This window comes from Nelumbo lutea, chromosome 7 (genome assembly GCF_056320005.1).
Source record: "Nelumbo lutea isolate HS-2025 chromosome 7, American lotus-T2T, whole genome shotgun sequence".
NCBI classification, from domain to species: domain Eukaryota; kingdom Viridiplantae; phylum Streptophyta; class Magnoliopsida; order Proteales; family Nelumbonaceae; genus Nelumbo; species Nelumbo lutea.
Window position 1 is genome coordinate 38,137,475 of NC_142690.1, and position 22,940 is coordinate 38,160,414.

At 37.9% G+C, this 22,940-nt stretch overlaps 1 protein-coding gene across 2 annotated transcripts in view; it reads left to right on the forward strand.

Annotated features, from left to right (window-relative positions):
• LOC148846132 (thiosulfate/3-mercaptopyruvate sulfurtransferase 1, mitochondrial-like) overlaps window positions 1–10,520 on the forward strand; it is a 66,995-nt gene extending 56,475 nt beyond the window's left edge. For both annotated transcript variants that reach the window (XM_088952908.1, XM_088952909.1), the window contains 2 exons: window positions 10,050–10,117; window positions 10,200–10,520. In XM_088952908.1, the coding sequence (XP_088809034.1) occupies window positions 10,050–10,117; window positions 10,200–10,295 (164 nt within the window). In that variant the 3' untranslated portion in view covers window positions 10,296–10,520. The remainder of the gene's footprint in view (window positions 1–10,049; window positions 10,118–10,199) is intronic.
• Window positions 10,521–22,940: the final 12,420 nt, after the last annotated feature.

Here is a 22,940-nt window from a genome sequence, read left to right on the forward strand (position 1 = left end):
ACCCATGTGGCTGGTGTGTAAATCAATGCTTGGGTCCCACGCCATACAAAGAAGCCCAACTGGGCAGCAGGTTGGAAACTAGTTAAACACTGAATACTTAATGGGCCAAAAGCCCATTTCGAACTGGGCTGATATGATCACCCATCTAAGGGGCGAATCTGAGATTGATGTTAGTAAAAGGATTGGGCTTTTGACCTTATCCACTATGGGAGACCAAATTCAATCAGATTTGAATCTGGTAACCTCCTGATAAGATCAGGAGTAAACTAACTTAATCTGCAGATAGGATTAAGATTATCCCCTATCCAAATATTGATTTGGATTGGGATAACTCCTAATTAGGAGGTTTTCTTAATCAAGAAGAAAGGAGGAGAAAGCTAATTCGAAAATATCAGATTTTGAACCAAGTTTTCAATAAGGAGAAGAAAGTCTTCTGCGTACAGAGATTAGATCTCAAAATCTCCAAAGAGAAGAAAAGCTACTGAGCCATCTTCGTCCCAGGAGTTCTCCAGCCGCCGCCAACCCCTCTTGCAAGATTCGAGAAAGAAGTCAAGAAATCAGTTCTTGACATAAGTCTTGTAGAAAAGACTGAAAAGGATTCGGTGTTCAAAGTTTCCAGTGGGTTATTGCGAAGGATCCAGTGTGTAGGACGCACCCTGCTGGTTCTGTTCCATCCACAGTTGTGTCATATTCGGCAGGAGCGGATCTTGGTGTCTTCTTTGGGCGTGAACACCAACTTTGGGAGATATTGTTACTCCGAATCAGGTATAATCCTCCTTTTTACTTTTGGTTCTGATCTGATTCAATTATGGTTCAAGTAGAATCCTTGAATATTGTATTCTAAATTTAGGGAATATGATTCCCAGTTGGGAGAAGGTAGGAAAATTTTTGAAATTTGCCCACCCATTCTGCACCCTTCATGACATCCATTAGATGGATCCTACCATTCTTTCACCATCCAACCCAATATCTCTACAGTCCCCCTCAAGCTGAGCATAGATATCAATCATGCCCAGCTTGTTTACATAGTTTTGCAATTTTGCCTTAGATACACCCTTATTTAGAACATCTACTAGTTGCTCATTTGAGGCAATGAAAGGGAGACAAACTTCTTCGGATGCAACTTGTAGAGAAAATGGGCCGAATGGCCCATAGACTGTTTGTCTTATTTTGTTTCTTTATGTTCTTTGCTGTAATGGGCCTCAACTTGGGCTTTTTTCTCTTATGTTATGTCTTTTAATTATCTGCCCAACTAAGGGCCTCTCTGTAAATTACTAAAATTAAGTTAATGAAATAGGATTAGGGGTGTAAGAGGAGGTTATGTTCGAAAATCCTTCTCTGAAACCTTATTGCCGCCACCTTCTTCTTCCTCTTCTCTCTTCTTGAAATCTGATTTCTGCTTTTCTCAATCAATTTTCTACAACATTTTGAATAGTCCTTTCATTTCAAAAGGTTGTTTTTCTTCTTGGTATCAGAGCGGGCTCTTCTTCTCTTTTTCTTCTCTTTCTTCCCATACACAGTGTGTATGGAGAACTAAATCGGATGAATGGTTAAAGAAACAATTTTCAGCCTAGTTGTTAGTGGTTTCTAGAGAGGAGGTTGTCTTTGTCGTCCTCTTGACAGTATCAAGTGTGTTGCCCAAAACCCTAATTAACTAGAGAAATCTGATTGCGGGCCCCATAGGGAGTTTGACCTGGGCGCTCAGTGACCGAAAGACTTCTTGTTCTTCATCTTAAAGATCAATTCAAGTTGCTTGGTGTTCTGTGAAGTCTACAAGGTTTGGCTGAGTTTTTTCTGTTTCTCTCGGGTTTTGAGTGTGACGCAGTTAACAGGTACGGCTGCATAGAGGGATTCACAACACAATATTTTTTTTGTCTTCATTGATTGTTATTTGAAGTTATTAGAAGTTATTTTTGAAGTGTTTTAAGAAGATGGACCCTTAAAACGAGCATGTTGCTGAATCCGGACAGGTATCTGGGAGCCTCTGTTGACTCTCTATTGGCTGTGACCACAGTCAAGCTAGATGCTAATTATCCGGCATGGTTACAATCAATAAAAATTCATATCTACAGTAGAGGCAAATGGAGTTATATCTCTGGGAGCAAGAAGGCTCTCTCGGAAGATGATCCATCCTATGAAAAATGGATGCAAGAAAATTATATTGTAGTCGGATGGTTAGTGAATTCAGTGCAACCTCAAATTAGTCAACACTATTTGTGGATGAATTCAACAAAGGAAATATGGGACAGTGTTGCTAAAACCTATTCCCATAAATTAAATGTAGATAGAGCATACAAGCTGAGGAGTGATGTGAAAGGCAAGGGGAGAAACCTTTGGCTGTTTATTTCTCAATACTGAAATCTCTATGGCAAGAAATTAATTTGATGGAAACTGTAGCCTGGGAAAGCACTAATGATGCTAAGACCTATAGGAAACTTGTTGAGAGAAACAGGGTGTTTGAGTTTTTGACAAGACTAAATCCCAAATATGACATCACAAAGCAGAATATCTTATCCAAGCATAGTGTTTCATTGTCTCAAGCCTATGCCTTGGTAAGCAGTGAAGAAAGTAGAAGACTAGTCCAAGTTCAAGGAGCTGGTCTAAATGATCACTTTGCTAATATGGGGGTGAAACCTAAGGGAATTACAAGAAATAGCTGGCTCAGGGAAGGAAGAAATTGTTTGTGAGTACTATAAGAAATCAAAACACACAAAAGACAAGTGTTGGAAATTGCATCCAGAGCTTCTTCCCCCTCGTTTTCAAAAGAAGTCTGATAATATGAAGGCAGGGAGTGCCAATATTGTTGTTGGTCCAGATAATGACAGATGCCTAACTAAAGAGAGGACTACTAGTGAGCAGTTAGCAGCTACAAAGGCATAGTATGAGAAGTTTGGAAGGATGATTAGTCACCTAGAGGGTGTGGCCTCTTCTTCCAATCCTCCGGGAAATTCAACCTCTTATGCATTTGCTCATTCAGGTATACGGACTTCTGCCAACCATGCAACTATCTCAGGTAATCGTAGGATCCCTTGGATTATTGATTTTGGTGCTTCTGATCATATGACTAGTCTTTCCACCTTGTTTAGTTTTTATTATTTGCTTCCTGGCCGTGACAAAATCACCCTAGCCGATGGCTCTCTTGCTCCTATCTTTGGCAAATGAGCCATCAAGGCTACAGACTCTTTGGTACTTCCTTCTACTCTTCATGTACCCAAACCAAATACAAATTTGTTATCTGTAAGTAGCCTAACTAAGGTCTTTGAATTGTTGTATAACATTTTTTCCTTCCTATTGTGTTTTTTAGGATCTGGAGTTTCAAAAAGTGATTGGGAGTGGCCATGAGGCGAATGGAATATATCTGCTAGACACTCCTAGACAGGGCCATGGACAACCTGGGAAAATTGCCTTTGGATCTACATCTTCAAAGTTTGTCAGTCGTGTCATGTTATGTCATTTTTGTTTGGGTCATCTTTCTTTTACTTCATTGAGTCATTTATTCCCATAACTATTTAAGGGAATTAGTTTGTCAAATCTTCATTGTGAGTTGTCAAAACATTGTAGAAACAATTACCCTTTGAGTAATAAAAGATCTTCTTCTCCATTTCATATTGTGGACTCTGATGTGTGCCTTACCACTCACCCTCTATGGGTGGCTACAAATATTTTATCTTGTTCATTGATGATTTTTCACGATATACTTGGATAGTTTTGATGAAGTCTTGTGACGAAGTTAATAGACTTGTGAGGCAATTCCATGAATTTGTTCTAACCCAATTTGATACCAAAATTAAAATTTTCAGATCCGACAATGCGAAAGAATATTTTGAGAAAAACCTAACCTGTTATCTCACTGATTTGGGGGTTATTCACCAAAGCTCCTATGTTAGGACCCTAGAACAGAATGGAGTTGTTGAAAGAAAAAACCAGCATATTGTTGAAGTTGCAAGAAGTATCCTGTTTGCCTCACATGTCCCTACAAGATTTTGGGGTGATGTTGTTCTCAATACAACCTACCTAATCAATCGTATGCCATCCAGGGTGTTGGGGTTTAAGTCTCCTTTCAGTCTTCTTCATCCAGGCAAGGACATTTTTCTTAAGTCACCCTGTGTCTTTGGCTGCATTTGTTATATACATATTCCAAGTATTCGGAGACATAAATTTGAACCAAAAGCTCATATGTGCATTTTCCTTGGTTATTCCCCCACACAAAAGGGTTATTGTTATTTTAATCCAAAGACTAGAACTCAGTATGTCTCAATGGATGTCACCTTTGATGAGCTTTCTTCTTTTTATGATCCTTCTCAGGAGAGGCATTGTCCAAAGGGGGAGAATTTGTCACAGTTGTTTGCTCTCCCCCTTCCTGTCCCAATTGAGTCTTCTTTTGAGCCTCTTCTTCCTTCAAATGAGTCAAAGGAGGATCAATCATCTCATTCTCATTCTAATGTTCCTATTCCCCCTCCATTACCTCCTCATCCTCTTTTTAATCCTAGGTTGTACCAACGACAGATACCTAGAAGTGAGCATATTTTTTCCTCTACACCACATGAACCTCCTGCACTTCCAGTCATAGAAGAGACAATAGGTACTGATACAGCTCCTTTGGAGCCATCCTTCACAGACCTTGATGTCTCTATTGCTATCAGGAAAGGTAAAAGGAAGTGTATTGCACATTGCATTTCCAAACACCTTTCTTATAGTTTGCTCTCTCCTTCATATTTTGGCTATCTTTCTTCCGTTGCTTCTAACCCAATACCCAGGTCTGTGTCAAAAGCTCTTACTATTCCAGAATGGAGGGATGCTATGAGAATAGAAATTGATGCCTTGCATAAGAATGACACTTGGGAAATGGTTGATTTGCCTGAAGGGAATGAACCAATAGGATGTAAGTGGGTTTTTACCATCAAATATCATGTTGATGGCACCATTGAAAGGTACAAAGCTAGGCTAGTTGCATAAGGTTACACACAGACATATGGAATTGACTATCTGGAGACATTTGCTCCTGTTGCAAAGATGACTTCTATGAGAGTTCTGTTATCTCTGGCTGCACACTCAAATTGGCCACTTTACCAGGTGGGTGTAAAGAATGCATTTTTGAATGGAGAGTTACATGAGAAGGTCTATATGTCTCTTCCTCCAGGATGTATGAATCAGATATGGAAGGGAAAGTCTACAAACTGAAGAAATCTCTTTATGGACTTACATAGTCCCCTCGGGCATGGCTTGAAAAGTTTAGGGCTGCCCTTGTTAACTTTGGCTATGTATAGACTCAGTCTGATCATACCCTCTTTGTGAAGAGGAGAGGCTCTTTGGCAGTATATTTGATTGTGTATATTGATGATATAGTTGTGACTGGTAATGATGTATTAGGAATTAATGATCTTAAATATTTCCTTCATACAGAGTTTGAGATCAAAGATCTAGGGGAATTGGAGATATTTTCTTGGCATAGAAGTTGCTCGATCTAAGGACGGAATCATTATACTCTCAAGGAAAGTATGTACTTGACTTGCTCACTGAAACAGGGAAGATGGGTGCTAGACCAGTTGCTACTCCTATTGATATGAGTCATAAACTCTCTGCCTCAGACGGAGTATTGTTGAAAGATAAGGGAGTCTTCCATAGGCTACTTGGGAAACTACTCTATCTGTGCATGACTCGGCCAGACATTGCATAATATGTTGTTAGTTGCATTAGTCAGTTCATGCATGCTCCCAAGGACACTCACATGGCAACAACAGAACAAATTTTGTGTTATTTGAAGGGTTCTCCTGGAAAGGGAATTCTATTTGCTAAGCATGATCATATGAAACTTGAAGCTTACACAGATGCTGATTGGTCCGGAAATATCGATGACAAAAGATCTACCTCTGGGTACTGTAGCTTGGTGGCAAGTAATATTGTTTCTTGGAGAAGCAAGAAACAATTAGTTGTTGCTAGATCTTCAGTCGGAGATGAATACAGAGCCATGGCTCATGGAGTTTCTGAGCTCCTGTGGCTTCGATCCTTGATGGATGAACTGGGTATTGAGCATGATAAGCCATTGATGTTATACTGTGATAATCAGGCTGCCATCAACATTGCTCACAATCTAGTGCAACATGACAACCAAACATTTTGAAGTTGACAGACATTTCATTCGAGAAAGAGTGGCTTCTGGAGAAGTTTGTCTACCTTTCATTATTTCTGAAGGACAGTTAGCTGATTTCCTTACCAAGGGCATCCCTAAGGCTAAACTTCAGCATGATACTGGCAAGCTTGGCATGATTGACATCTATGCTCAGCTTGAGGGGGAGTGATGGACTGAATGGCCCATAGGCTGTTTGTCTTATTTTGTTTCTTTATGTTCTTTGTTGTAATGGGCCTCAACCTGGGTTTTTTTCTCGTACGTTATGTCTTTTAATTATCTGCCCAACTAAGGGCCTCTCTGTAAATTACTAAAATTAAGTTAATGAAATAGGATTAGGGGTGTAAGAGGAGGTTATGTTCGAAAATCTCTCTCTGAACCCATATTGCTGTCGCCTTCTTCTTCCTCTTCTCTCTTCTTGAAACCTGATTTCTGCTATTCTCAATCAATTTTCTGCAACATTTTGAAGAATCTTTTCATTTCAAAAGGCTGTTTTTCTTCTCAGCTCTCTCCTGTATGAAGTGTATCTACCTCAATATGCTTTGATTTGTCATGCTGAATTGGGTTGTGAGCTATATTAATTGTAGCCTGATTATCACAGTACAACATCAAGGGCTTAACATATGCAATGCCCATCTTCATGTCTGTTGTAGTAGTGCAATCTGATTTTCTGAACACTTGGTTAAATACTGTTACTCTCAATGATACTAATTATGTACCATGGACTAAATCTGTGGAAAATTCTTTAATTGCAAGAGGAAAGTTGAAAAATGTTACGGAAATCAACCTAAGAGTGGGTCTTAGGGGTATGGTTATTGGGTACAGGAAAATGCTCAAATTATGATTGCCTTATAGAATAGTATGGAAAACAACATTAGTGTTAATCTCATGTGTCTGGACCCTGCCAAGGAAATTTGGGAACATGCCCAACAATTGTATTCTAGGCAAGACAATGTGACACAGATCTATGAACTATATCAAGATTATTTTTCTCTTTAACAAGGTGATAAGAGTGTAGAGGAGTATTTTGCTACCTTCAAAAATCTATGGAATGAGTTGAATGTTTATCAATCTCTCTCACCCGATTTGAAAGTACAATAAGCTCAAAGGGAACATTTAAATGTTGTCAGATTCCTGTCAAGATTGAGGTCAAAGTTTGAACCTGTGAGAGCTCAGACTTCAGAGAAGTCTGTCTTGGTAGTAGCTAGATGTGGTGGAGGTGGAAGCGTTAGGAGGAGGAGAGGTGCAGTCAGAGGTGTTGGTTGTCATTTTAGAGGTGGTTGTGGTGGAAGTAAGGAAGAGGTGGTGGAAGAAACAGTGGTAGTCGTGGTACTATTAGAGAGTGCACACATTGTGGCTGAGAGAGGGACACAGTTGCTTTCTGTTATGATTTTCATGGTCCTCCATCTTCCTAGGCCAATCATGTCATAATTGAGGATTCTTCCTAGGCCAATCATGTCATAATTGAGGATGACATTGGTATTAATGATTCTACTGATGCGTTGCCTATTCACAGGAGTTGGTCCCTAGTTTGGCATCGATATCTCAATTGGATTGTGAATTGTCCCAACTCAGCAAGCATCATAGAGTCACTTTTGTTCCCTGGGAAGATAATAGTCTTAAGTTGTTTTTTATCTTGTCAACTTAGATGTTTGGGGTCCAAGTCATGTGTCTTCTTATAATGGATTTTGATGTTACCCTTCATTGATGGTTATTCAAGAATGACATGGATATAAATAACAAAAGAACGTTCAGAATTCTTCTCCATTTTCCTTTCCTTGCATGCTGAAATTTGAAATCAGTTTGGTGTTTGTACTAAAGTTTTCATTTTGATAATACAAAGGAGAATTTCCATAGTTCCTTTCAATCTTATTTTGACAATTGAGACATTATACATCAATCTTCCTATTCCCACACACCTCAGAAAAATAGTGTAGCTGAACCTGAACGGAAGAATCATCACATTATTGAGATAGCTTGTGCCTTTTCACTCCAAATGTCTGTCCCTAAAACCTATTGGAGTGATGTTGTTCTCACTTCATACTTCTTGCTCAATCGCATGCCTACATCTGTCCTTACTAAAGACTAACCATTTTTTGTCATGTTCCCCTCAAGGTCCCCTTTCTCTCTCCCTCTGCGTGTTTTCGGCTGTATTTGTTTTGTCCATCACTTGGGCCCTAGGCGTGATAAACTGGAGTCCCAAGCTATCCAATGTGTCTTTCTTGGCTACTCTAGCACCTAGAAGGGGTACGAATGTTATGATCCTATCCTTCGTAAGTCATTTGTTGTTCCTGACATCACTTTCTTTGAGAATCTTCCTTGTTCCTGATGGCAAATTGATTTATCTCACCATCACATCGCTCAAATATCTCCTTTGGTGTAGGGGTTCTGTCAGTTCATGCAAAACCCCACAATCAATCATTCATTGGGAAGGTGTTGTGAGAGTGTTGAGATATCCAAAAGTGCTCTAGGTCAGTGATTACTATACAATAAAGGGGGAGAATTAAACCTTAATGGACAGGAGTTCTACTATAAGGTACTGTATCCTTTTGTGTGGCAATCTCGTTACTTAGAAAATTAAAAAACAAAGTGTAGCGGCTAGGAGTACTGCTGAGGCTGAGTATAGAGCAATGGTCCACACCACTTGTGAGTTGATATGGCTGAAACATCTATAGGTATTCCTATAGGGAAACCTATCAAATTATTTTGTGATAATCAAGTCTCTCTTCACATTGCATCCAATCTGGTCTTCCATGAGAAGACCAAGCGTATAGAAGTCAATTGTCATTTTGTAAGAGAAAATGTGATAAATGGTGATATTGTTACTCCTTATGTCAAGTCAGAAAATTAGCTGTCAGCTACCAAGAGCTTGTGTCGTACTAAGATGGATTACATTTGTAACAAGTTGGAGCTCTATTATATATATATGCTCCAACAGTGTTGAAATGTATGCCCATAAGGGGCGTTTTGGTCTCTTAGCATAGCATTGTATTTTCCCCTGTTATGAATCATTTAACAGGAGCATTTTTGTATATTTTGCACATTATAAAGAATGGAATAACGGTGCAGGTCAGCAAGGAGAAGAGTTCAGTTCATATCTTCTTCCTTTAGACCCTTTTTAACTTTCCTTTTGTTCACTACTGTAGGAGACATATTTCTCTACCTTTTCCCTTCTTTTTCTTCTCTTTCTTCCTTTATTCTCAAGTTGTAACATAAATTTCCATATGTTTGTGCAGTTATCATACACATACATTATCTCTGTTCTATATATTTGCCACATTTAACATCACAGGGGCTTTATCATTAACAGAATAAGTCTCTACCTTTAAGCTTGTTTATTCATGCTCAGAAACACATTTTAGGTTTTTCATTCATAGATTGTGCAATGCTCTGCTTTTGTTCTACTCTTAATGCTTGAGTTTTTCATGATAGGTCACTTCTAATGTTTTCTAGTTGCAACTTACTAGGGGTAAGGACTAATTCATAAAAAACTAGAAAAACAAACTAAAATTAATCAGGCTTTTTTATATAAAAACATTTCCCAGGCAACAAGGGTCTCTGTTTCCTGGCCCTGTCTTAGTGTGTTTACATCTATGTTGGTAAAGGTGGGTTCCACACATATTGCAGAGTGTAAGATGGATTTGTAAAGCTTGCAAGAAAATAATTGTACGTATAGATTTTTTCGAGTATTTAATACAAGCACCTTCCACCATTGTTTTAGTGGAAAGAGGTTACACAAAAGTTTCTCTAATTTTAAAAGAAAATGTCATCCTCATGACCATGGATATGAATTAGTTAGTTACATTTTTCTCTTCTTTTTTTAGCTTCTTCTGTATGTTTGATCTTTGAAATATAATTGGTGTTTCATTGCAAGCCCCTATCAGTTGATTTACACTTTCATAACATACATATTATGTTACAGGTATCTCTTTGGACGGTCCTATCATTACTTCTTGTGGCACTGGCGTAACTGCATGTATTCTTGCACTGGTAATATTTTCATTTGAATTTGTCAACTACTTTTTTAATTATGATATTTTAGAACAAGAAGAGCTTATGCTTCTAATTTCAGGGACTTCACCGGCTTGGGAAGCATGATGTTCCTGTTTATGATGGATCTTGGACCGAGTGGGGTGCACAATCTGATGTTCCTGTCGCCACTAGTTAAAATGTTTGTGCTCCTCGGCTACATGAACTATGTAACGTTCATCTTGTTTTGATATTGAGAGATTGTGTAGGTACCTCTTTGTGTCTATCGTGAATAATATAAGCAGAACGCTTTCATTGCAAATACCTTCTTGAACATGGGAGTTGCAACTTTAGAAGTCTTTTAACTTGGATTCTCAAGGCCAGATGAATATACTGCCAAGCAAAGATCAAATTGTTTATTTAAGAATCTGGTTATTCCCCTACGAATCCAATTTTTAGAATGTTTTTCCTCGTTTCCTTGGGACAAGAAATATGTCACTGTTTGCATTTAGACGTCCAGCGCCCTTTTTCTACTTCTAACATTAGGTGTCTGGAGAACAGATTATGCAATCGAGTGGAACTAAAACAAGAGATTTAGGCTGCACTTGGCATTCCTTATTTTAAGGACTCATCTCCTTTTTACTGTTAAAAACTCATTGTTCATAAGGGCATTTTAACTGCAAAAAGGAGATGAGTCCTTAAAACAAGGAATGCCGAATGCAGCCTTAATGTCTCAGCATAGCTCTGTACGCCATGCATTACTCTTGTTTGTTCACTTTTGCTAGGATCATCTGCCGGAGCAGAAACTAATGACCTAAATTGATTCATTTGTGTTGACTTGCCCCATGTGTAATTGCATTTGGGAGCTGTGTTTGGTTTGGAGGGAAAGGTAGGGAAAACGAAGTTTGTATAGATTTCCTTACCCTTCCCTACCTTTTCCTTCAAACCAAACACAGCCTTAAGACTGATTATTTTTCCTCCCTCTAGAAGTTTCAAATATGTAATATGCCAAGAATCAAGATGAACTGTTAATCAGGGAAAACAATAAGAAAGATTTTGAACTTGTATGCATTGACCAAAAATATAATATATAATTAATAACCAATTGAAGTTAAATCAACTAGGGGCTTTTTTTATGAAAAACAGAATGCAATCAACTAGGTTTAAAGAGAACCATGGAAGGATGATTTGGCCCATTGGCTTCTGTAAAAAGTTATCAAGAGAGTATACATTCACTAGGCCATGCTCTGATTACTTGTCATGGTTACAATATAGATTCTATATCTTAACGGCTCTTAATGTATGTCTGCTAAAATATTGATATTGATAAAATTTTTATGTTCATAAATGTTAATAAAAGTTATATTGGTTTTATTGGAAAAACAAATATTCATAAGTGCATATATTAGTTATATTGGTTTTGTTGGAAAAGGAAATATATCTTTTGTTTGTATTTAACTTATTTTTAATTGGAGCTGCGAATGTCACAGGTTAATAATCCGTTCCACATGACAGGCCAAGAACAATCCCATTCATTTATTGGGGAGTTGGGTCTTACCCTATTGGACACGATTATATTTGAGATCTTCATTACCTATAAAAATACCAACTTTAAACTTTAGCTTCGATAATATAACGTTAATAGAAGTGATTATGTTGATAAAACAATGTTTTTAGTCAAAAATCTTATATACAAGATTTACCCTTTTGGACACAATACAACAAAATTACAATAGCAAAAGAGTTCAGGCCCAATTATTAATTGGGACAAAACCACAGAACTAGAACCAACAATCGTTTTGGTTGGTTTGGTTCTGTTAAGTAGACCTAACCCATTGATAATCCATTTTTAATTAATTAAAATTATGTTAATGTATTTATTTGATTTGTTCTAGCATTAAGGGTGGAAATTGGGAGAGTTTGATTGGATTGGGTTTGGGTTGAGCTTCAACCCAATCTGCGTGACCAGTGTAACATGTTAATGATTTTAGAAAAATTTAAATGGGTTGGGTTTAACCCAAAACCGCCATAACCCAATCCAACCCGCCCAACCCATTAATCCTACATACATAGATTATAACATGGTTTTTGAACCGCCGTTGACCCAGACAGTTGGACCGTTTAGCCCAGAAACTGTTCAGGCAACTAGGTTCCATTTTACCCCAAACCCGGCCCCTAGCCAAAAACCACTGAATCAATCAGCGAACCGTTGACCCGGGCAGTTGAACCGTCAACCCGTTCAATGGTTTTTGGCCATTTTTAAATTTTAATTATTTTTTTCAGTTTATTTTGTCAGAACAAGCCGTCCGTTCAGACTGGACAGTTGAACCGTTGACCCAAAAACCAGTGGCCAGAATGGTTCCGATTCCGGGTCATTTTTTAAAACATTTGATTATAACATAAATTACAGAAAAATATAACAAATATTATAAAAAAACATGGAAAACAAAAAACAAAAAATACAATAAAATATAACAAAAGTTATAAATAAACATAAAATTTGAAAAATAACAAAATTTATAGGAAACAAGAAAAATTACAAAAAATACAAATGTAGATACAAAATGAAAAAAAAATAATTTAGAACCGTAAAATGAAGAAATTGAAGAAGAGAACAAGCAAGAAATGAGTGTATCGTTCATGAGTGACAATGACAAAGACAAGAAGTATGGACTTTAGGGTTTCCAGACAATTGATTGATTCGACACTAGACCTGTTCATGGGCTGAGTAGCCCAAGTTGGGCTTGAACATAACTTCAAGGTCATGATCTCGAACTCAAGCTTTCTCAAATAAGACTGGCTTGAGCCTAGTTTGAACATATTAATTTATTAAATTACAGTGTAGATAAAAGTTTTTTTGTGTTCAGATCAGACTTTGGGCTTTATATAAGGGCTGGGCTTAGATTCAGGTCTAGATATTTCTATTAATAAAGAGATAAAGCCTAGTACAAACCCGGCGACATGGCCCATTTACAGGATGTACAGGTCTATTTGACACCAACTGATGAAGACTCTTCCATTGATCAGAAGTGGAAAAAAGCGGAAGAGTGAAAATTGTCGGTCTTCAATGCACCAAGAGACAAAAGTGGAGAACAATTATTGTTTTCAATTTTTTTAATGTTCAGATGAGATTAGTTAGTAAGAGAGAAGTTGGTGCTGAATGAAAAAAAAAAATGATTTGATTATAAGCTAAAGAGATAGAGTTGCAAAATTAAAATGAAATATATTTTACTGAAAGAATGAAAGAGGGGCAAAGCAGAAAACTGAAATAGTAAATAGTAAATGTTAATGGTTACCCATTGAATGACTGTGACCCGACCCATTAAATTGCCCTTTATTGGATTAATCAACTCGCGTGTGACCCAGGCTAAATGGATACAACCCAACCCGTTAATTAATGGGTGAGTTGGGTGGATTAGAGGGATGGTTTAAAAATTTGGCACCCCAACTTTGAATATCCATCCATATATAATTTTACTGAAATTGTCCTTTTAATATACTCTTTTGTATTATACCTTGAACCTTGTCAACATTTGCCACTGTACGAGCAGCAATTGCATTTCACAATTAATCGAGCATGAGTTAAAAACAGTAGGTCCTAAGATAATGCATGTCATGAGATTATGACAATCGGTTAATTGGAAATTATCTCATTATTGAGAAAGGTCATGAGCTAATGCAATCAATCACTCAGATTTGAGTCATGAGAATGCAGGTCATTCGATTTGCTTGAAGTTTGAATAATGGCCTACAAAAGTCTTAAGGCTAATGCAATTTCTTTTCAGGGTACAAAACTAAAACCTACAAAGAACTCCCTTCTCTTTTCAAAATGAATCGATACCTCCCCTATCACATGTTTCAGCTCTTATGTCAAACGGAATATTTCAATATACCCTCCTTATGAGTTGAGTTTACTAGTTTAATGCTGGGCAAATTTGTCTCTTCTTTTAGGTAATGAATGATGCAAAAGAATATGTTTCTTCGAGAGCTCATCAATAATGCTTCCAAGTTCCGATGATCATTGACATACAAAGAGCAAGGTGGATGGACAATCTTAGCTCTTCATCCATATAGTTCTTGACAAGACCGACAACACTATCTCCACTATTGGTTGTGGCTAGGGGTGACAAGTGGACCGGATTTAGTCCTATCCAATATGAGTATATTACATATGGGCCTGGTTCAATCCAATCCAATGAATATTTTGGACCATTTTGAACCGGTCCAATTCAATGTCTGGACTGTCCAATCTATTCAAATTGGTTCTAACCAAAATCTTGTCCATTGATACTTGTATTCTTATCTTCTATTAATGGACTAGATATTGATTCAACCTGATTCAATCCAATATAAATCCATTACGGATGGACTAGGTCCAATCCAATCCAATAAATACTTCGGACCATTAAGTTTGAACTAGTCCAATTCAACATGTATCATCAGTTTGTCCAATGGTCCAAATTGATTTTGATTTGGATGGGGTTCAACCCAAAATCAGTCCATTGACACATTAATAGTGGCATTGGAATGAGAAAATCTGATCTGGTAAACAATCTTAGAACTAGGGGCGGCAATGAGCCAAGCTTTTCACGAGCTGCTTGAGCTCGGCTCGGCTCGGTTTCAACAGAGCTCGAGCCCAATTCATTGGCTTGATTATTAAACGTGCCGAGCTCGAGCCTAATAGAGCTCAACTCATGAGGTATTTTTTAAATATCAAATAAAAAATTTTATATAATTTTTTATTTGTATAAAATATTTTTTGTCAAAATCGAGCTTGAGCCAAGCCGAGCTCGAGCTTATGATCTTACTTGAGCCAAGCTCGAGCTCAAAGTTCTGGCTTGAACCAAGCTTGAGCCTTGTAGAACAGTCTCGAGCCGAGCTCGAGCCTAGTACCATTCGGCTTTGCTTGGCTCGAATCCAACCCTACTTGGAACCATTGCAAGGTCTAAAACCAAAAAGTTCATGAAGGCCTTAGTTGTTGGCACTGATGTGAGCACGACTAGGAAGTTCGGTGTTGGATTTTACTCAACTTACCTTGTTGCTGAGAATATTATGTTTCAACGAAGCACAATGATGATGAAATACATTTGGGAATCTCAGGCTGGTGGCTCCTCACCATCACCAGGGCTAGAGGTGTGCCTTTTGGGAATTGGAATGTGCTCCTCAGACCAACCTCACAATCACATCTGACCATGCATTGGGAATTATAGACATTAAAATTTTCATGGGCTCCTAAATGAGCCTTACACCCATAAACTCAAATTTTTTCAAAGGCCTTAGTATAGGCCCTTCTATTTGAACCATAGAGTGTTTCATAACCAAATCTTTTCTGAATTCTTGGGGTATTCTTTTGCCATTCCTGTCATGGTGGCATGGGCTACAATCATTGAAGAGCAACTTGCTAAAATGACCACAACTATTGTGAAACTAACAAAGGACGTCAAAAAGAAGGATTTCCAAATCACTTCACTTCTCTTATTCCACAGGTAAACCTTGTACACGAGGACTCACAAAAACAAATTGCTACACATGACACCCATCATGTTTGGATTGTATCCTATTTGTGCAACAACTCCAAAATATGATAGCAGATACAATATGAACGCAATATAGAGGGATTTCACAATCATCTGCAGTCTACACCAAGCCCTACACTAAGCATATTGAAAACATGCACATGCCTTTGGAATACCAACCACCAAAGTTTCAACAATTTGATGGAAAAGGCAATCCTCAAACAACATATTGTACATTTTGTAAAAACATATAACTGATAGACAGTTTTGTATGCCCTTAGCTTCAATCCGATTTGATGTACTTTTGATATTTAGTGTAAATAAATAAAGTGCATGTTCGATTCATGTTGTTTGGTTTAATTCTGTGTAAGACCCTAAAAATTGGACACTTATAGAGACTCGTGTTAGTTTTAAATGTTCACAGCCATTGGATAAGTCTGTGGAGATTTATCCTGCCAAGGCTGATACTGGTGTGCCACCAAGTGTTGGGATGGCCTGTCTCAGCCACCAGGGTAAGACCCAAGGCACATGCAGTATGGGGTTACTCGAATCCTTGAATCGAACCAGATTTTCAGTATTGCCCTGGACCTTGGAGATAGATGGGCAAAACTGGAAAGTTACACCTAACCCCTAGACTCAATTATGACACTTCACTAGGTGTCAAATCGGGCTGTCTTTGATATACCAATCAGTGAGATCCTTAGCGGGGATCAAAACCTAGGCATGTTGGGGCAGTTTGAGAATTCATCTGAGTAGGTGATCATAGTGACAGGATCAACCCCTTGTGAGTGATGGAAACCAAACTGCCGGCAGTTGATTTCAATCGTTGGAATTTTGTTTTGCAAAATTTATATATGATATATATATCGGTTTCAAAGTGTTTGCAAATGGTTTTATTTCCCAGGATCCATGTGAGCAGAGAGTGCGACACTATTCCTTGCAGCCGAGAGAGAAGTGCTCTCTTGTCGGGCAATGCTAGATCATTAAGGGCTGAGAGGTTAAGTGTAAGACCATTTAGGACAGTACCCGATGGGCTAATCTTGCACCTGCCCATAGTCCCTAGGTTTTTATAAGATGGTTTGGCCCAATGACCACTTAATGTAAGTGTTGGGCCCATAGGGTCCATGTGATGGGCCCAGGGGTTCACTGAGCTCTTTCAGTGAATTCGGCTGGGCCTTGTGATAAAGGCTGGGCCGAACCCATGTGGCTGGTGTGTAGATCAATGCTTGGGTCCCACGCCATACAAAGAAGCCCAACTGGGCAACAGATTGGAGACTAGTTAAGCATTAAATACTTAATGGGCCAAAAGCCCATTTCGAGCTAGGCTGATATGATCACCCATCTATGGGGCGAATCTGGGATTAAATTTAGCAAAATGATTGGGCCTTTAACCTTATCCACTCTGGGAGACCAAATTCAAATCAGATTTAAATCTGATAACCTCCTGATAAGATCAGGATTAAGCTAACTTAATCTACAGATAGGATTAAGATCATCCCCTATCCAAATACTGATTTGGATTGGGATAACTCCTAATTAGGAGGTTTCTTAATAAAGAGGAAAAGAGGAGAAACCCTAAGTGAACATAATCAGATTTTTGAACCTAGGGTTGTGTGCAAGCAAGAAAGCTTCCTGCAAATTGAGATAGGATCTCATACACACTCCAGAGAGAAGAGAAGCAATTCATCCATCTTCGTCTCAGGAGATCTCCTCTAGCCGCCACCTCTCTTTCTGACAAGATTCGATCTTTGAAGAAGAAAGAAATCAAGAAATCAGTTCTTGACATCAATCTTGCATAAAAGACTGAAAAAGATTTGGTGCTCAGAGTTTCCAAAGGATTCTTGCGAAGGATCCAGTGTGTAGGACGCACTCTACTAGTTCCGTTCCAACTACAGATGTGTCATCTTCTGCAAGAGCGGATCTTGGTGTCCTCTTTGGGCGTGAACACCAACTTTGGGAGATACTGCTTTTCTGGATCATGTATAATTCCTCCCTTACCTTTTGGTTCAGATCTAGTTCGATTATGGTTCAAGTAGGATCTTTGAATATTGTATTCTAATTTAGGGAATACGATTCCTAGTTGGAAGAAGGAAAGAAAATTTTTGAAATTCGCCCACCCATTCCGCAATCTTTTTGGCGTCCATTAGATTGATCCTACCATTCTTTCAATAACAATACGAGGATTCATGGTGACCCAAGGGTGAAGTAATTTGTACATTCTTTGCGGGAAAATGTCTTTGATTGGTATACTAATAATATCCAACATGCTCCATATTGTACTTTTATTGAAGTGATTGGAGATCCATCATATGGATGGCCGAACCATGCACGGTGGTTGGACGAAATTTCAAAAATTCCTTTCTCCCATCTGGGAATCATATTCCCTGATTTAGGAAAATTGTATTTTTCAAGGTTCGTTCTTGAAACAAACTGGACCAGACCTGAAACCAAAAGAGGGAGAGGGATATACCTAACACAGAATAATAATAACTCCCATCGTAGGTGTTCACACCCAAAGAGGTCACCAAAGCCCGCCTCCACTGAAAATGACAGCTTATGTTGAGGCAGGATCAGCAAAGAGGTTTTTCAACAAGAACCCTAATTCTTCAACAAGAATCACGTAGGGTGTGTGTGATCACGACTTTAGATTGTTTCTTCTAGAAAGAAATAATATCAAGAACTATTCTTGATCAGATCCAAGAGTGGAGATCGACCTAGGTAGGGGTGGCAAGAGCTAAGGGAGAAAACTGCAAAATGCTGAATTGTGTTAATTAAGGAATTCACCCCCTTATTTATAACCTTCTTTGGATCAGCTTCCTAATCCAATTAGGAAAGAGTCTCTTGATCCAATTCTGATATTTGGATCTGGACTCTTAAGTGGATAAGACTTATTATCCTACTGCTGATCATAATCAGATTATAAACCAGATTCGCCCCACATTATTAGAGAATAAACTAGTAAAGACAAATGAGAAGGGTAAGACCTCCTTGTTAGACTGTGCATGCCCTTAGCTCTAATCAGATTAACGTACAAAAACATTTATTATAAATGAATAAAAGTAAATTATTGTTTCATGTTGATATTGGTATGTTTTTGTGAAATTACCCCTTAAACTAGACACTTATGAGTCTCGTGTTAGTTTAGAATGTTCTCAACCGTCGGATAGACTTGGGGAGTTTGTTTATCCTGCCAAGGCTAACACTAATGTGCTGCCAAAGAAGTTGGGGCAGCTTGTCTCAACTGCTAGGGTTAGACCCAAAGCACATGTAGTGTGTGTTTCATTGAAACACTGAACTTGGACCATTTTCCAATTATGCTTTGGACTTTAGAGATTGATGGGCAAAACTAAAAAGTTACACATAACCCCCTAGACTTGATTATGGTACTACACTATGTGTTGGATTGGGTTGTCTTTGATATGCCAATCAGTGAGATCTATTGAGGGTCAAAACCTAGGTATGTTGGGGAAGTCTAAGAATTCACTTAAGTGGGTGATCATAGTGATAGGATTGGCCCCTTTGTCGGACAAAGTGAATGATAGGGCTTACACTCTCTCTGATGGAAACCTAAACTACCGGCAGTGGATTTCAATTGTGTTTGAGATTTTGGTTTTGTGTGTAAGAATATATATATATATATATATATATATATATATATATATATATATATATATATATAAAATATGTTTTATGAAAAATGTCTGCAAAAAGTTTTAATTCCCATTATCCATCCGAACAGAGAGTGTGACACTATACCTTGTAGGGGCAGGGGAGAGGTCATTCCCTGTTGGGTAGTGTTTGATCATTATGAGCCGAGAGTTTAAGTGTAAGAGACCATTAAGGGTTGGTTACCTTAAGAGATTTATCTTACTTAAGTCCATTATCCTTGGGTCTTCATAGGATGGCTGAATTCAATGATCATTTAAGTGTAAATGTTAGGCCCATATTGAGCCCATAGTGATGTGCTTAGGGGTTCATTGTGTTTAATAGTGAATTCGGTCATGCCTTTTAACAGAAGCTGGGCCGAATCCATGTGGACTTATGTAAGCTCATTGTGGGTCCCATGCCATACAAATCAAGCCTAAATTGGCCATGCAACACCCTTGGGTCATGAGCCTTATAGATGATGGGCCTAAGGCCCATAATTAATAAGATTAAGTAATTTGTCACATGATAACTTAAGCTCTGAGTCGAATCTGGGTTTGAAAATGGGTATAGAGCACCCACCCTCTTAAGAAGATAAAGTTTATCTCTTAATAGAGTCCAAGTCCAAATTAAATTTGGATAATCTACTAATTTGATTAGGAGTAGTGCTCCATAAAAAAATAAAAGAAAAAAAGGGAGAACCAGACTAGAACACCACTCTTTTTTGTTCTTTCTTCTTCTCTTTTGTCTTCCAAGAAACCCTATCATGACCTAGGCTTTCAGGGACTAATAGATATCAGTTTTCTTTTGATTTTTGCAATAAAAATTCAGAAGAACTTCAAGCATACCTTCCCCAGTTCGATCCAAGCAGTTGGATTGCAGTTTTGTTGAAAACTGTGTTGCTGAATGAGTTTCACCTACACACTGTGCCATCTTCAGTGGAGGCTGGTTTTATGACTGATTTGGGTGTGAACTTCCACCTTGGGATCTACATTTTTGGTATCCGTATCAGGTATAAATCTCCCTCTTTGATTGGTTTCAAACTTGGTCCAGTTTAGTGTAAGATTGATCCTAAAAAATGCAGTTTCTCAAAACATAAGGAATTCAATTCCCAAAGGGATTAGAAAATTTTTGAAATATCACCCAACCATCTAGCATGGTCCGGCCATCCATATGATGGATCCTAACCCTTCCAACACTCCCTTTGTGGGGAGACAAACACAATGCTTGCTCCTACAACATATTTTCAGGCAACATCAAAAAATAGTTCCCATGGAGTAGGCAAGTCAACATAAAAAAAAAATCTCCTCATCTAAGAGGTCTTCATGTATTTCCCAACCTGTATGGATAGGATGATCCGCTTGGGTATCAACCAATGCTTCACCTTTAATTGATCTTTGAGTAACAAATTCAATCTCAAATTCAAATAGTAATAAAGACCATTTAATTAATCATGACAAGAAACTTTGATTTGCATCATGACAAGACATTTGATCATCATAACAGATTATCATTCAGATCATAGCATCATAAAATTAAAAACATGATAAATCATCCTATCAATTCTCAATGTCAATCCTCATAATCACATCTAAATAGAACCACATGCAGCAAGTACCAAGTGTCATCAATTCAAGGATGAATGGACTTCTTAAGCTTAAGGTGCTTACAAAAAAAATCAATAAAAATGAAAGAAAAAGGTAAAAAAAAGATTAAAAAAAACGCATTGAGCCACCTATATTAAGGTTAGAGGCCACTTTTGACTGATTGTTACCCCTATTGAGCCAATTATATTTACACATTTACCACTTGCAACCCATGAATGGACCTTAACCCTTCTTCTATGAACCATGAAATTTGATCCCTAAACCATTACCTAAGTGAATAGTTCACCTTTTCAATCTGTTTAGGCAATGCAAAAAAAAAAAAAAAGAAAAAAAAAAGAAAAATTCAAGTGAGACAAGGACTCTTGGAATTAACCACCTATGTCTTAGGTAAGGGGCAACGAAAGTCTTGAGGGATCCACAAAAGGGGAGGCCATATTTTGCCCAATACTTACCTTGAACCACCCATGATCACATTTTAATTCCTTGTAAGTCACTTTGGCTCAAAAGTTTTTGAAAAAAAACCAAAAATATTTTCCTTTTTACACCCTTTCACCTTCCTTTGGGTCCTTTTGAGAAATACTCACTAACCTCCACCCAAACTAGGGGCAACATGGTTATGAGAAAAAAAAAGTTTAGTCTTGACAAAAATTTTCTAAGGAAAACTAAAAAAACAAAAAAAAAAAAAAGAGAAATCCAAGCACAAGATAAGTCAAAGTTGCAATCTATCATGTTCCGAACAATAGGCCCTTAAGTGCACTCATAACCCCTCAATAGGCCCTTTAGTGCCACATCAATTTAAGCCTTTTATCACTTCATTTCTTCAACTAAGCCCTAAGCAACACTTCATTCTAAGTAAAAGTCCTCCTTGGACCCTTGGGCAATGAAAGCCTTAATCCAAAGGAAATAGCTTATACGACTCTAAGAAACTCTCTTGCTAAAAAAACTAACCCTACAATTCTCACAAGAAAGTGACCCTTGAACACTTACACCTCAGTGTCCTTTTCACTAACCCACAAACCATCAAAGAAACCTTATATCCTCTGCTCCCTCCCTTCCTAACCTAAATGTCAAACTACATGTTGTCCCAAACAAAATTCCTCTCTAAATCTCATTAGGCTACCAACCACTTATGATCAGAATCAACTTCTCCCGAAACTACGCAGGCTTGATCCCACATCAAGTATGTAGGCAGTCTTGACCCTTGTTCTAAATACATCCATTCTAAAGGAAGGAAATCTCTTTAGCCTACTAAGTTAAAAACCCGAAAGAGTGACTCAGGCAAAAAATAAGGCACAAAAAAGCAAAGAAAAACAAAGAAAAAAAGAGGCCAAAATGAGAGAAACAAACTTGTTGGATCAAAACCTGAAAGAGAATCTAGTAAAAAGATAGGGCATCAAAAATAAATGCCATGAGCAATGATGGAAGAATGCCCTAATCCTTTCAATCTGAGCTCAAAGAGGGGAGATGATACAAACTATGCATAGCTAAGTGAAAGAAACTCAATTTGAGGGTGTGACTTATGTTAAGCTTTGTTACATGATCCAAAATCGAGGATAACATGAATGACTAATCTTACGACAAGGCTAGGATCTAGCCAAATTTTGGTGACATTTATATCTTGAAGAAGTGACTAAGCTCCTAAGTTAGTAGTTTGGATTAATTCTATGTGTGCAACATGCTGATAGCATAGTTCAATAACTCAAGTAGTGCTTCTAAGACAAGAAAATTCCAACAACAAAAAAAAAAGTGTTTTCAATAAGTAATGTGTTTATATTTCTCCAAACAAAAAATAAATAAATAAAAAGCTTTTCAACATCTCATGTAATCCATCATCACTATCTACTCCATCATATATCATCAATACCAACCATCAAGCTTCAACACAAGTAAGCACCAGGTATGTAATCATCAACTATCTCATCTCTTACATTGAAAATCATGCATCTTTTCGTTACAATTGCATTGCCTCATCTTCATATCAGCATCACTACAATCATTGCATTACATCCTAAATGGGAGCTCTAATTCCAATATGCCCCTAATCCTCAAATTAGGTGGTTCACCCAACTCCCAATA